Here is a 15,980-nt window from a genome sequence, read left to right on the forward strand (position 1 = left end):
TGCCAAGAGTTTAGAAGTGCACTTGTTATGGTAGTTTTGTTTTTGTTTTTGTTTTTTTGGGGTTTTTTTGGGTCACACCCGGCGGTGCTCAGGGGTTACTCCTGGCTGTACGCTCAGAAATAGCTCCTGGCAGGCACGGGGGACCATATGGGACACTGGGATTCGAACCAACCACCTTAGGTCCTGGATCGGCTGCTTGCAAGGCAAATGCCGCTGTGCTATCTCTCCTGGCCCGGTAGTTTTGGTTTTAATTTTGGGCCTCACCTGGTGATCTTCAGGTGTTACTCCTGGGTCTGCACTCAGGAATTATTCCTGGCAGTGTTCAGGGATGTCAGAGATTGAAGTTGGATTAGCCATATGCAAAGCAATTATCCTACACACTACTATTGCTCTGACTCTTAGAAATAAGTTGTTTTGGTTTTGGTTTTGGTTTTGCTTTTGGTTTTTGGGCTACACCTGGCCTCGCTCAGGGGTTACTCCTGGCTCTATACTCAGAAATCACCCCTGGCAGGCACAGGGGACCATATGGGATGCCGGGGTTTGAACCGACCTTCGGCATGCAAGGCAAACAAACTCCTTACCTCTATTCTATCTCTCCGACCCCAGAAATAAGTATTTTTAAGTAGTTGGCTTGGGGGACCATATGGGACACTGGGGGGATCGAACCGCGGTCCGTCCAAGGCTAGCACAGGCAAGGCAGGCGCACCTTACCTTTAGCGCCACCGCCCGGCCCCTGGGGCTTATTTTTTGTTCTGCACTCAGATATCACTCTTGACAGGCTCAGGGGATTCCATGAGGTGCTGGAGATTAGTTCTGGGTGACTTGCATACAAGGCAAGCACCCTACCCACTGTCCACCCTACCCACTGTTCTATCTCTTTGACCCTTGGATTGTTGGGGGGGTTTTTATTTCTTTTTGTTTAATTTTTTTGTTTTTTGTTTTTTTTGGGTCACACCCGGCGATGCTCAGGGGGTGACTCCTGGCTGTCTGCTCAGAAATAGCTCCTTGCAGGTACGGGGGACCATATGGGACACCAGGATTCGAACCAACCACCTTTGGTCCTGGATCAGCTGCTTGCAAGGCAAACGCCGCTGTGCTATCTCTCCAGGCCCTTTGTTTAATTTTTTTAACTTGATTGATTGATTGGTAACCCCTGGCAGCATTCAGGGGTTACGCCTAGCTCTGCGCTCAGAAATCACCCCTGGCAGGCTGAGGGACCATATGGGATGCCGGGGTGCATGCAAGGCAAATGCCCTACCACTATGCTAACTCTCCGATCTCTTTTTTTCTTTTTTTTTTTTTTTTCTTCATTTTCTTTCTTTTTTTTTTTTTTTTTTTTGGTTTTTGGGCCACACCCGGCGGTGCTCAGGGGTTACTCCTGGCTGTCTACTCAGAAATAGCTCCTGGCAGGCACGGGGGACCATATGGGACACCGGGATTCGAACCAACCACCTTTGGTCCTGGATCGGCTGCTTGCAAGGCAAACGCCGCTGAGCTATCTCTCCGGGCCCTTTTCTTCATTTTCTTTTTAGAAGCAAAATGATGCTCCAGGGATCTAGCGCAGGGTCATGCCATGCACTCTACCTCAACTATATCCTCAGCCCCTAGTAGAGCTATTCCCTTTTGGGGAGACTGGGGGGCAGAGAGGCCTAAATTTTGGGCCATACCTCATGGTTTTTGGGGTCGCTCTAGTTTTGCTCAGGAGACCATTTGTAGTGCTGGGGGTATTGAACCTGAATTGGTCACATTCAGGGTGGCAAGCACCTCACCCACCTGTGCTAAGTATCCAGCTCCTACATTTAGTCTAAGCTTTACTGAACCAGAGTATATGTGTAGTCTTTTTTTTTTTTTTTTTTTGGTTTTTGGTTTTTGGGCCACACCCGGTGACGCTCAGGAGTTACTCCTGGCTATGTGCTCAGAAGTCGCTCCTGGCTTGGGGGACCATATGGGACGCCGGGGGGATCGAACCGCGGTCCGTCCAAGGCTAGCACAGGTAAGGCAGGCACCTTACCTCTAGCGCCACCGCCCCGGCCCCGTATATGTGTAGTCTTACAGAAATGAGTTTTTTGTTTGGGTTTTGTTTCAGGGTCACATCCAGCTGTGCTCAGGACTTATACTTGGCTCTATGCTCACGGGACCAGTTGAAGGGTTAGGGATTGAATTGGGGTCATTGTTATATAAAGCAACTGCCTTCACCTCTGTACCATGTTATTGGTTCTAATCTAAGTGAGTTTTGGACAACTTAGTCTTAAAATTCTGGGTGAAGTAAATCTCCGAGACACACTCATTTAGGATATATATTTCTACCAAAATGTTGGGGATCTGGGGGTAGGTTACTTGCCTTGCACACACCCAAAGTGGATTTGACCCCTGGAACCACCATATGATCCCCTAAGTCCCATTCAGAGTGCCTCCTGAGCTCAGAGCCAAGAATAACCCTTGCACACTGCTGGGTGTGGCCCAAAAGCAAAATAAAAATTCTATTGAAGGACTTATTTGTAAGTATTTCTGATATTAAAAACATTCTAGGGCCGGAGAGATAGCATGGAGGTAAGGCGTTTACCTTTCATGCAGGAGGTCATCAGTTCAAATCCCGGTGCCCATATGGTCCCCCGTGCCTGCCAGGAGCAATTTCTGAGCCTGGAGCCAGGAATAACCCCTGAGCACTGCTGGGTGTGACCAAAAAAAAAAAAAACAAAAACAAAAACAAAAAAAAACATTCTAGATCTTGGATATGTATAACTCATGATGGAGTGCATACTTCTGAATCCCTTTTACCAAGACCATAAATAAATAAAGACATTCTAAGACAAAGGAGATAGATCAGAGATCTGAAGTACATGCTTTGCATGTTGGAGCCTCAGGTTGGGACCTAGAACTACATGAGATCCCTGTGCACTGCCAGGAATGAGTGACTGCAATGGCTCCTGTCCACTGGATTTGGGGGAAAAAGTATGCAGTACATTCTATTCTACTCATTTGTTGACAGGTCAGGTGGAATTGCTCACTGCATTAATGATTCTTTGGATACAACTTGATAGAGATTACCTTTTTTTTCTATTGTGACAGAGCCCAAACAAGAATTAATAACCTATCCTCAACCTCAGAAAACATCTCTACCAATAATATCAGAAAAACAGCCCAATCAACTCCCCAGAGCAGTTGATAAGGAATCTGAGTCCAGAAAGCGGGAAGAAGGGCTAGAGTCACGCCTGGGATATCAAAAAAGAGAAGCAGAAAGATATTTGCCTCCTCGAAGGGAGGGCTCTACCTTCCGAAGAGACCGAGAGAAGGAGCCATGGTCTGGGGAGACCCGCCAGGATGGAGAAAGTAAAAGTAAGTGGATTTTCAAGGCATATAGCAGAGCCTGACCAAACTGGAAGAATAGAAAGTCGACGTGGGTAGGTACCAACTGCTTCTTACACCCTTGTAAAACTTCTCAGCAATAGATTGTGTTGAAGGAATCCTCATCCTCCAAACAGCAGATGGTAGCAAAGCACAATTTTAGGTTTCCAAATGAAGAAAAATATAAAGTCCCTTTAGAGTACAGTAGCATAGTAGCACATCTGTAGTTGACAGAGGAGTACCAGAACGATAGTACAGTGGGTAAGGTGCTTGCCTTGTATGTGTGGCTGTCCCAGGTGTAATATCTGGCACCCACTATGGTTCCCTGTGTCCTCCAGTGATCCCTGGGCTCAGAGCAAGGTGTAAGCCCTGAGCACTGCTGGATGTGGATCAAAAAAAGAGAAAGAGAAAGAAAAGGGAAGTTGGTGAGAAGAAAAGAGCAGAATGATTTCTGATTCGTACCTCTCAGTTCAATGAAATGGTGCTGCATGTGATCTCTCTAGTTTTCTTTCGGAAATGATTGAGTACGGCTCCACCTTTAAGAAAAATGAGGAGGGAAGATGTAGCATAAAATAATTAACGATGGGGCTGGATGGCAATGGATGGAGGCCTTTGTGCTTAGGCCCCAGCCACGTGGCTTCATCCCCCATCTAGCTGGCGGGTTCCAGGCCCAGGTGATCGGTGTAATCAAGACTCACTCACAGGCAGGCTTCAGGAAGCATTAACTTTATTCATACCCTATTCACCACATGTGTGTGGCCTATCTCATAACCTTTTAAGCACTAGTTATTCTTGGCCCTGCATCTAAACTCCTTTCAGCCATCTTCCTCAGAGCGCCCAGCAGCGCAGAAAGGGCCAAGAGCCAAAAGCCCCGAATCCCCTTCGTTCCGCCTTATCTAACATTTCCCAGACCCCTCCCAGGAATGGGAGGGGCTCGCAGGTAAAGTTACACCTATTATCCGGTTCCCAAGACCCCTCCCAGAAAAGGGTGGGTCTAGGGTCTTAAATAGGTACACCCACAGGAAGAGTCCACAGTCGGGCTCTGAGGACTTCAAAAATTAACTTTTCTCTTTCCTCCTCTTCCATTTGTGATTTGTTTTGTTCAGCAATCATGCTAAAGCGCATTTATCGTTCCACTCCACCGGAGGTGATTGTGGAAGTCTTGGAGCCCTACGTTCGACTTACTACTGCCAATGTCCGGATCATCAAGAACAGAACAGGCCCTATGGGCCACACCTATGGCTTTATTGACCTTGACTCCCATGCGGTAAGGTTTTCTCACATTGGAATGACCTAGGGATACCTGTCTGAAGAAATCTCAAGAAGAGTTAAAGGAGGGACCAAAGAAGCAGTACAGTGGGTAGGGCACTTGTCTTGCATATAGCTATTTCAGGTTCCATCCCCAGCACCCCGTTTAGTTCTCTGAGTCTCACCAGGTGTGGTCGTGAGCCATGAGAAAGTCCTGAGCACAATCAGGTATTATCCCTCCCACCCCAATAAAAAGTTTGAAGATGTTATTTGTCATTGAAATTCTCAATGTACTATCAATGTAGGATTCTGGTCAAGTGATGGTCCTCAAATGTCAGAGCTCCTCAGTGGTTTCCCAGATTTTTGTATTTGGGATTTGCAGTTGCCAGTTTTGCCAGTTGAAATAAAATGAGAATGGGGGGGGGGGGGCAGGAGCTAAGGCATTTGCCTTGCATGCAGTAATCTTCAATTTGATCCCTGATAGCACATAGTTTCCTGAACATCACTGAATACAACCTTGAAGGCATTTGAGTACCTCTGGGTGTGGCCCTGGAACCCTCTGAACACCTCCAGGAAATACTACTATAAACAATACCATGCCCTAGGATCCTGTGTTGAACTAACCAGCCTGGTTGTTTTTTTTGGTTTTTTTTTTGGGTCACACCCAGCGGTGCTCAGGGGTTACTCCTGGCAGTCTGCTCAGAAATAGCACCTGGCAGGCACGGGGGGGGGGGGGGGGGGGGCATATGGGACACCGGGATTCGAACCAACCACCTTTGGTCCAGGATCGGCTGCTTGCAAGGCAAATGCCGCTGTGCTATCTCTCCGGGCCCCAGCCTGGTTTTCTAAGAATAGCCAGCAAGGCTCCAGAAACACTTAGAAGACCTTCCCTCCCTCAAAAAAGGATAAAATAAGATAATTATGTGCTGTCATGAATGTGCAAAAGGAGAAATTATTATTCTTTGGGGCTAGAGTGATAGCACAGTGGTAGGGCATTTACCTTGCATGTGATAGATCCAATGATGGATGAAAGAGAAATTTAAAGGCAGGGGGGAATAATAGTTTGCAGTAGTACTGTGGTGAATCTTATTAGTTCCCAACTTTGCTGAATAAGTCAAATGCCTTTTGAAAACTGACTCAGATTTTTCTGATTTAGATAAATCAGGATTTTCTGGGGCCCAAGCAATAGCAAAGTGGTAGGGTGTTTGCCTTGCATGTGGCTGACCCAGGATTTGATCCCTGGCATCCCATATGGTCCCCCAGACAGGAGCGATTTCTGAGCACACAGGAGTAACCCCTGAGCGTTACCGGATGGGGCCCAGAAACAAAACAAAAAAAATTATTTGGAGGGAGAAGAATACCTAGCTGTGCTCAGGAATCACTCCTGGCAGGATTTGGGATATCATGAGGTGCTGGGTCAGCTGCATGCAAGGCAAGTTTTTTAATGCTGTCTCTGTCCTCACCCTTCCCTGGAAAATGCTTGTGTATTAATGTAAATATACTTTTTGTTGTTTGTCTTATTTTATTTGGGGGCCATATCCAGCAGTACTCAGGGGTTACTCCTGGCTCTTCACTTGGGATCATATGGGATTTCAGGGATTGAACCTGGGTCAGCTGCATGCCAGGCAAGCACAGCAGTAGGGCGTTTACCTTGCATGCAGACTACCTGGGATAGATCCGGGTTCAATCCTCAGGAGTGACTTCTTTTTTTATAAGCAGTTTATTGATTGATTGGTTTTTGGGCCACACCCTGCCATGCTCAGGGCTTACTCCTGGCTCTGTGCTCAGAAATCGCTCTTAGCAAGATTGGGGGACCATATGGGATGCTGGGAATTGAACTGGGTCCATCCTGGTCAGCCACATACAAAGCAAATGCCTTACCACTGTGCTATCTCTCCGGCTCCTGGGAGCGACTTCTATGCACAGAGCCATAACTAGTAATTTAAGGTCCAATAATAACTCGAAAGGACTGGAGCTCATGCTTTGACTGAACGAGTGTTATGCTCCACCCTGGTGTTTCTGAGAGGCATAACTATAATAAATAAATAAATAAATAAATAAATAAATAAATAAATAAATAAATAAATAAATAAATAAATAAGAAATAAAGCCAAGCTCTAGGGTCTAGGACGGGTGGCAAACACGCGGCTCTCTTTGCCAAGTTTGGGTTTCTGAGGAACAACTGCATGGGCCAGTGAGGGGGGGGGGGGACCCGTATGTCACATGTTGGGTCACATCTTGCCGTTAGTTCTTAGTGTGGAGGATGCAGCACATCCTCACCATCATTGCAGGATTTTTACCCTCACTTAAATGGTAAAATGCAATATGTGTTTAATATATTATTGTTAAAATTAGATGCTTTTGTGTGAGTGTTTATCTGTTTTGGCTCTTTGTGTTGAACTTGTTCGCCACCCCTGGTCTAGGATATATGTAGCTCAGTGGAAGAACACTTTCTTTGCATGTGAGGTATTAGGTTCCATCCCCAGGACCTCAAAATAGTAGTAATAAAATGAGAAAAGGAGATCAAATTTGTGGTTACCAAAGGGATTGAGGATTGGAGGGTTAAATGAGTTGTTAGGAGCTGTAGTGATAGTACAATAGATAAGATACTTGACTTGCATGTGGTCACCCAGGCTCTCCCCAGCACTGAGCTTGGCAGGAATGATCCCAGAGTTCAGTCAGGAGTAAGCCCTGAGCACTGTGTGTGTACACTTCCCAATAAAAACTGGTTGAGATGGTAGTACAATGGGTAGGGCATTTGCTTGACCTAGGTTCAATCCTCCTATCTATATGGCCCCTTAAAGACCACCTGGAGTAGTTGCTGAGTGCAGAGCCAGGAGTAACTTCTATTCACTGCCCAGTATGGACCAAAAATGGGGGGTGGGTGTTAGAAGAAAATCATCCAAGGGTGTGCACTTCCATTTAGTAGATAAATAATAACTAAGAATGAATAACATCTTGTCAATAGGTACCACTACCATGTTATTTATAAAAAAAAAATTAAGAGAAATTCTAAGAATTCTTATCATGAGGAAAATACTATCTAAATGAAAAGATGCATGTTAGCTGGAATACAGTGGTAATTTCATAACTTCAAATTAAGGCATCAAACTTTATGCCTTAACTTATACAGTAATACATGTGTCAATTATTTCTCACCAAAACTTTTCATTTCCCAGGAAGCTCTTCGTGTGGTTAAGATTTTGCAGAATCTTGATCCACCATTTAGCATTGATGGGAAGATGGTAGCTGTAAATTTGGCTACTGGAAAACGAAGGTAAGCACAGTGGTGGATCCCTTATGCTACATCATCAGGTTTTATGTCAGGAAACTTCTCCTCTTGGCTGGAAAGACAGAGAGAGTAAGATATGATGCCTTCCTATTGTAGAACATTGTAGATGCCTATATTTGTATTTCTTTTCTGACTCTGCTTTGTTCTGACTCTAGGATTTTTCTAACTAGTAGTTTTAGGTACTTTGTTTTTCCACTTAGTTGCTAGTTACATTTGGGATTCAAATCATGGTAGAGTCTTGGGTATACAGAAAAATCTTGACACATTCTTGTCCCTTATAGTTCTAAGAAAATAGAGTCTTGGGCCAGAGAGATAGTACAGTAGGTAAGGTTATTGTCTTTTGCATGTCTAACCCAGGTTTTTACTTTGTATGAAGCCACTTTGGTTCAACTATTGGCGCTGCGTATGGAGTGTTGAGCCCCCTCAAATGTAACCAGAAAAATAATAAGTTCTAGGACTGGAAAGTGAAAATAGGAGACAAGTAGCTGCTGTGGTCACAATTCTGGTTCATTCTTGAGTACCACATATGATGCTCCAAGCACTACCCATTACCCCTGAACACAGAACTAGGAATAAATCCTGGACAATGCCAGATGTGGTAAAGCCAAGGGGAAAAAGAGATTCTTCACATCCCAGTTCTTTGATCTTGATTATATCATTGTAGCTCTCTTTCTCTTTCCCTTCACTCTTCTTAATCACAGAAGAGGTAAGATGGGAGCAAGGCACATCATATAGGAAGGACTGCAAAACAGGGAAGGACAGATCTTACTGCGCATCCTCATCATCTCACTTACTATTTTGATCTAGTACACAGCTTTGTAAAAATTCCTGCTGTTCTTCGTAAGAGTCTCTGCATCCCAGACTGACTAGATCTCTAGATGGATCTTTTCCCTGCAGGATAGGGGAGAGTTTCTTGGCAGGTATGTAGGGTTAGTCACTCCTCAAGTGTCATTTCGCTAGTGACATGTTATTATTTGTTGCAGAAATGATTCTGGGGACCATTCTGACCATATGAACTACTATCAGGTAGGTATCAGCAGTGGTGGAGAGCTCTGTTAAAATCTGATCTGATCTATCTGTGACTGGTTAATGGCTATTCAATGGTTCATAATTTTAATTTCCCTCCTGTGACAGGGTAAAAAATATTTCCGAGATAGGAGAGGAGGTGGCAGAAATTCAGATTGGTCTTCAGATGCAAATCGACATGGACAACAGTGTAAGTGACCTTTTTAAAATTTCTACATTCTTTTTCTTTTTCTTTTTTTTTTGGTTTTTGGGCCATACCCAGTGATGCTCAGGGGTGACTCCTGGCTATGCGCTCAGAAGTTGCCCCTGGCTTGGGGGGACCATATGGGACACCTGGGGATCGAACCACGGTCCGTCCAAGGCTAGCACTTGCAAGGCAGACACCTTACCTCTAGTGTCACCTTCCCGGCCCCTTTACATTCTTTTTCATTATTATTCTCATTAGTTGAAATATTTGTGACCACAAAACTGATGAGATGTTGCTGACTGTTGGAGGTGGTGGTTCTGGAACTATTGAAATTGACCTATAATTGAAAGAATGAACAGCTAAAATTTTCTTAGGTAAGCCTTGATAAGGGCTTCACTGGATGGAGACTAACAGGCTCTGGTTTTATTCCTTCTAGCATCCTCTGACTGCTACATATATGACTCTGCTACTGGCTATTATTATGACCCTTTGTCAGAAACTTACTATGACCCCAACACCCAGGTGAGGTTTTGTTTTTCTTTACTTTGCTAATGATTTTTTTTTTTAGAATCATACTTACTTTGTTTGTTTTGGGGCCATACCTGGATGTGCTTGGGCCACTCCTGGCTCTGTACTGAGAAATCGCTCCTGGCAGACTCGGGAGACCATAGGGGATGCTGACAATCGAACCTGGGTTCGTCCCAGTCAGCCATATGCAAAGCAAGCGCTGTGCTATCATTCTGGCCCCTAAATTTCTTGTGTCAAGGATTTTAACCCTTTGGTAATTTGAATATTGATTACAGATACTCCTCGCTTAAAGACCTACCTGTTTACTGACCACTCACACTTACAATCATCTCTTCACTGTTATTTTTTTCCATCTTGTACACTCTATAGTACAGTACTGTTGCATCAGAGCCCTTTGGATGGGCTTGGATGGTGGTGGATGGTGATGGGATAAATGGTGGGACGTCTCTCTGCCATACCAGGCCACATGGCTCCAAACCCCTTTAGCTAGCGGGTCTACCGGTTCAGGGTGGTGGCGAGGAGAAAATCCACTCACAAACAGGCTTCAGGAAATATCAGCTTTATTTGCCCTGGCCAACATGTGTGGCCTATAATCTTAAACCTTTTTAAGCATGGTCTTGTCAGCTTGCCCTGCATCTAGCTTCTTTCAGCCACCTCTCCTCTTACTACTTCTCCATCAAGGTAAATCCTCTTCTCTTTGCCCTTCTGGTCAAAGGCTTTTATTCCCTCCCAAGGCCCCTCCCAGAATTGGGATGCTCTTTCTTGTAGGTCAGGTTACAAGAAGATTGTGAGGTGGGGTTGGTTACAAGAAGATTGCGAGGTGGGGTTACACAGTACTGTGGTTTTTGGTGCTTCAGTGTACCTACTTTCCTAACTTTATGTTCTGTAATACATTGCAGTACTATGTATAAATTACACAACCTATGCAAATTAAAACAAACGGAAGTTTTTAGTTTGATCTTTCTCATTATTTTACTTATTCAGAATACTGTATTGCCAAGTACTTTGCATATACTGTACTACTGTACACAGTACATGCAGTTCCTCTCTTAACGACCAATTCGCTTAAGTCGTTGAGACGGAACTTGGTTGTTAAGCGAGGAGTATCTGTACTTGAAATGTAAAGGAATTTTAGTATATGGGAACTAAGTATTTCTTTGTTCTCAGAAGCTATTTTAATTGCTTTCTAGTTGTTTGGGGGAGGTTGTGGGGACTTAGGTCGTCTGTGGGGTGTGTTTGGGCCTTACCTGCAGATGCTCAGTGACTATACTGAATCTATGCTTTGGGCTCACTTCTGGCAATACTTGGAGGACTGCAAAATACTGGGGACCAAACTAGGGTCTGCTACATACAAGTCAAATGCCTTATTCCATGCACTCTCTCTAGATCCTGTACTAACAGTCACACTCTGTACCTTATCTTTAGTCTGGTGGGGATTTTTGTTGTGGTTTGGTTTGATTTTGGGGCCACACTCTGCAATACTCAAGGACTTTACTCCTGGCTCTGGGAATTACTCCTGGAGATGCTTGGGGGACCAGATGGGATACTGGGGATTGAACCCATGTTGGCTATGTGCAAGACAAATGCCCTACGCAGTACTATCACTTCGGCCCCTGGTATTTTGATGTACTCGATACTTAATCTAGGTCTCTTGTGTTAAGGACAACACTCCATCACTGAGTTACATATCTGACCTTAGTTTGCTTTTTTTTTTTTTTTTATTTCAAATCTTACATCGAGTTGTATTCCAAGTAATTTTAAACATCTCATCTCAGTAATGCTTGTTCGTCTTGCAGATAAGGACAGGGCTGTTCTAAGAAAAATTGACATTGAATGGTTTAGATATGTCCTGATTCCTGGAGAGAGTCTTTTAAAATGTTCTTTTCCAGGGCTAGGTAATTCAAGAAGTATTACACACTGCCAATCTAGCTTCAATCCCTGGTCCTCCAATGGTCCTCTGAACACCACCAGGAATAACCCAGTTCTTTTTCCTAGAAAGAAATTACACTCCTGGGGCCCGGAGAGATAGCACAGCGGCGTTTGCCTTGCAAGCAGCCGATCCAGGACCAAAGGTGGTTGGTTCGAATCCCGGTGTCCCATATGGTCCCCTGTGCCTGCCAGGAGCTATTTCTGAGCAGACAGCCAGGAGTAGCCCCTGAGCACCGCCGGGTGTGGCCCAAAAACAAACAAACAAAAAAAACTTTAAAAAAAAAAAGAAATTACACTTCTGAGAACTGGAATTGCTGGAAAAATGAAACATTGAAGGCTGGAGCTCCCCGATTCGCTCCCCAGTACTATATGCTTCCCTGATCAAAACCAGGGGTAACCTTTGAACACAGAGCCAGGAGAAGCCTCTGATACCTCCAGGTGACCCCAAAATCAAGCAAGCAAAAGGTATAGCATTCTATAGACTTAACAATGTCAATGTCTGACTGTTTTGCAGCAAGAAGTCTTTGTACCCCAAGACCCTGGGTCTCCTGAGGAAGATGAAATTAAGGAAAAGAAAGCCACCAGTCAAGGGAAGTCAAGTACCAAAAAGGAAACTTCTAAAAGAGACAACAAAGAGAAAAAAGACAGAGGTGTGACGAAGGTAAAAGGGCTTATGAATCTGCTCTCTTCTTCAAAGATTAAAATTAGGAAGACAGGGCAGTTTCTTACTTCTTACAACCCATGATAGTACATTTTAACAAGAGTAGAAGCTGAGGAGCCTGAGTAGAAGCATAATGGTAGGGCATTTGCCTTTCACAAGGCAGACCCAGGATGGACTTGGGTTTGATTCCCGGCATCCCACATGGTCCCCCAAGCCAGGAGAGATTTCTGAGTGCATAGCCAGGAATAACCTCTGAGCGTCACTGGATGTGCCCCCGCCCCCCAAAAAAATGTAGAAGCTGAATGGTGGCCCTGTGACTCAGCTCAAGCCCCAGCCCCTTCACACTAGACAATTCTGCTTGTCTATGCCCTGTCACTGCTTTTGTCTGTAGAAATAGTTCTGTGGGAGTAATTATTTGAATAGAGCATTTTTGCACTCTGTTCATTTTCATAGTATTTCCTGTGTTTTAAGTTTTATAATGCCTTGATGATACAAAAAAACACTTCACAGTAAACTGTATTCTCATTTTATTCCTCATTCCTTGTCTAATTTTGTACTGTCATGAATATTTAGCATTTTATTTCTCCTTTTAGAATTAATTCCTATAAAATTAAATAAAATAAAATTAGTTCCTAAGGATGAAGTCTCAGTATCAAAAATAGAACCTATTGGTTTTTGTTTTGTTTCATTTTGTTTTTGTTTTGTTTTTTTTTTTTTTGTTTTTGGTTTTTGGGCCATACCCGGTGATGCTCAGGGGTACTCCTGGCTATGCGCTCAGAAGTCGCTCCTGGCTTGGGGGACCTTATGGGATACCAGGGGATCGAACCACGGTCCATCCTAGGGTAGTGCTGGCAAGGCAGACACCTTACCTCTATCACCACCATACCAGCCCCAATAGAACCTATTTTTAATTTTCTGACTTAAAATTAAAAAATTTTTAAGCGGGGCCGGGCGGTGGCGCTGGAGGTAAGGTGCCTGCCTTACCTGCGCTAGCCTAGGAGACGGACCGCGGTTCGATCCCCCGGCGTCCCATATGGTCCCCCAAGCCAGGAGCGACTTCTGAGCGCATAGCCAGGAGTAACCCCTGCGCGTTACCGGGTGTGGCCCAAAAACCAAAAAAAAAAAAAAAAAAAAAAATTTTTAAGCAATTAGATTTGTACCCTGATTTGTGGTTCAGTTAATAGCTTTCCTTGACTCATGCTGGTTTATTATTTGGATTATCCTTTTGCCAAATATTATTCTTTTTAATTGTATTTCTAATTTTTTGTGTAAAATGAGGATACTAATTCCTCAAGTGGGTAAAAGCCCGGAGGAAATAATTTATATAATGCCTCATCTGGTATCTGACAAAACTTTTTAAGAGTTTTTGTTTGTTTTGAAACTATTAGCAATGTTACTTTTATGCCAGAAGTTAGATTTGGAAAATCAAATTAAATTTAGTAAGCTGAATTTAGCCTTTTGTTGGAGGGGGCCACACCTGGCAGCACTCAGGGGTCAGGGGTCACTCCTGGCTCTACACTCAGAAATCTCTCCTGGCAGGTGCCCAGGACCATATGGGATGCTGGGAATCGAACCCAGGCCTGTCCTGTTCCACCGTATGCAAGGCAACCACCCTTCTGCTGTACTATCACTCCAGCCCTTGAAGTTATTTAGCTTTTATGAGTATTATTAAAAACCATAACAACCACCTCTGGTGTGATCAGTTTCAGGAAAACGCCAGTGAGGGGATGGAACCCTCAGAGGATGTCTTTAAGAAGCCGCTGCCTCCCACTGTGAAGAAGGAAGAGAGTCCTCCACCAGTAAGGCTAAACCAATGCCCGGGGCTAGGCTTGGACTAGTTCCAAATGGGAAAGGAAGTTTTACAGGTTGATGCCTCGTTTTGGTGGTGGTCCTTTAGTTCTCTGTGTCTCCCAAACAAGGAGTCCTTTTGATTTTTAAGCATGAGGTAAACTTTTCTCTTTTAATAGTCCTGCTACAGAACAGAGACAATGATCTATTCTTTTTCTTTACTGTGTCCCATTCCAACCAACACCCCCTTTTGGGGCAGGTGACCTCCTAAGCAATGTTCTGGAGGCCTTCGGCCCCTCCCAACAGTCCTCAGCCAATCATGTATATGGTTCACTGTGAGGACCCAGGGTAAACAGTGCTGCGATGGCCCTCTACTCAAGGGACCTAATTTGGAGGTTTGAAAACAGGGTTGGGAGTGTTGGAGTGTACCCAGCAGTGCTCAGGGCTTATTCCTGGCTCTTTGCTCGGAGACCACTTCCAGTTATACTTGGGAACCATATGTGGTGCCGGGGATTAAACTAGAGTAGCTCCGTGCAAGTTAAACACTTTAACTCCTGTACTATCTCGTACTATCTCTCTAGTGGTCCTATTTTGAACGCAGGCTACTATTCCAAGTAAAAGCAAATGAATGAGATGTCCGTATCAGAGTATCCAAAACATACACTGCAAAATAGAGGCTGAATGCGATGCTAATACTTTGCCCTTCTCCTTCCAGCCTAAGGTAGTGAACCCACTGATTGGCCTCCTGGGTGAATATGGAGGAGATAGTGACTATGAGGAGGAAGAAGAGGAGGAGCAGACCCCTCCTCCACAACCCCGCATAGCACAGCTTCAGCAGCGAGAGGAGATGGCCAAGAAGGAAAATGAAGAAGACAAACTCACGGACTGGAATAAACTGGCTTGTCTGCTTTGCAGAAGGCAGTTTCCCAATAAAGAAGTTCTGATCAAACACCAGCAACTCTCAGATCTGCACAAGGTATTAGGAATGTGGCCTTGACATTTCAAATGGTTTATTCCTGTCACTGATTTCAAGAAATAAAGAAGCTTGTGCTGACTTTCTTCAGCCTATATATCATCCCAGTTCTGTAATTAAATGGGTTCAATGTGGCTGGGAGTTGTAGCTCAGTTTTAGAGCACTCATATTGTTATTAGCCTTGAGGTTTGGTTCCCATCCCACAATGAATTGCCTGTCCACCTTTTATTTACGAGTTCCTCTGCTTTTATTGGTTTTATTGTTTGTTTTATTTAGTTTAATCTTTGTTTTTTGCCCATACCCAGCAGTGCTCAGGGGTTACTCTTGGCTCTGAACTCAGAAATTACAGTTCTTCTACTTTTAAGGCTGTCCACCATCAAAAAATTTTTTCCAAGTATAGACCCATTAAATAGCACAACTGGAGCACCAGACACACGCTGCTTAATCATGTGGGGAGTAAAGGAGTCATGGATGAGAAACTCAGGAAAGACCCCTTTGTTTTGTTAGAAATCTCACTTGCGGGCCCGAAGAGATAGCACAGTGGTGTTTGCCTTGCAAGCAGCCGATCCAGGACCTAAGGTGGTTGGTTCGAATCCCGGTGTCCCATATGGTCCCCCATGCCTGCCAGGAGCTATTTCTGAACAGACAGCCAGGAGTAACCCCTGAGCAATGCCGGGTGTGGCCCAAAAACCAAAAAAAAAAAAAAGAAAGAAAGAAAGAAAAAAAGAAATCTCACTAGCTGAGTTTTTTATCTTAGTTCCCATTAACGTTGCACTTGTACCTCAGCTCTTCCCCTTTTCTTTGGTATGTGGTGGCTTCATCTGATTGTTCTAAGTATGTAGTTTTCCCCAAAGGTGTGCCTCATTCTACCATCTCTTCCTATATTGAAGACTTGACACAACATCAGTTCTTAGTGTTAAACTGAAACTGAGCCTCCCTCCTCTTTTCTCATTTATGTTTATTGATGAAGCCAAATTCTAAATAAATTTGACTATATAAATAA

The 15,980-nt window shown here is 44.2% G+C and overlaps 1 protein-coding gene across 2 annotated transcripts in view; it reads left to right on the top strand.

Annotated features, from left to right (window-relative positions):
- The window catches only part of RBM6 (RNA binding motif protein 6), a 123,129-nt gene that overhangs the window by 94,755 nt on the left and 12,394 nt on the right, over positions 1–15,980 (top strand). For both annotated transcript variants that reach the window (XM_049777328.1, XM_049777329.1), the window contains 9 exons: positions 3,070–3,336; positions 4,452–4,612; positions 7,773–7,870; positions 8,869–8,911; positions 9,020–9,101; positions 9,535–9,620; positions 12,070–12,216; positions 13,920–14,015; positions 14,720–14,980. In XM_049777328.1, the coding sequence (XP_049633285.1) occupies positions 3,070–3,336; positions 4,452–4,612; positions 7,773–7,870; positions 8,869–8,911; positions 9,020–9,101; positions 9,535–9,620; positions 12,070–12,216; positions 13,920–14,015; positions 14,720–14,980 (1,241 nt within the window). The remainder of the gene's footprint in view (positions 1–3,069; positions 3,337–4,451; positions 4,613–7,772; positions 7,871–8,868; positions 8,912–9,019; positions 9,102–9,534; positions 9,621–12,069; positions 12,217–13,919; positions 14,016–14,719; positions 14,981–15,980) is intronic.

This window comes from Suncus etruscus, chromosome 7, assembly GCF_024139225.1.
Source record: "Suncus etruscus isolate mSunEtr1 chromosome 7, mSunEtr1.pri.cur, whole genome shotgun sequence".
Classification (NCBI taxonomy): Eukaryota; Metazoa; Chordata; class Mammalia; order Eulipotyphla; family Soricidae; genus Suncus; species Suncus etruscus.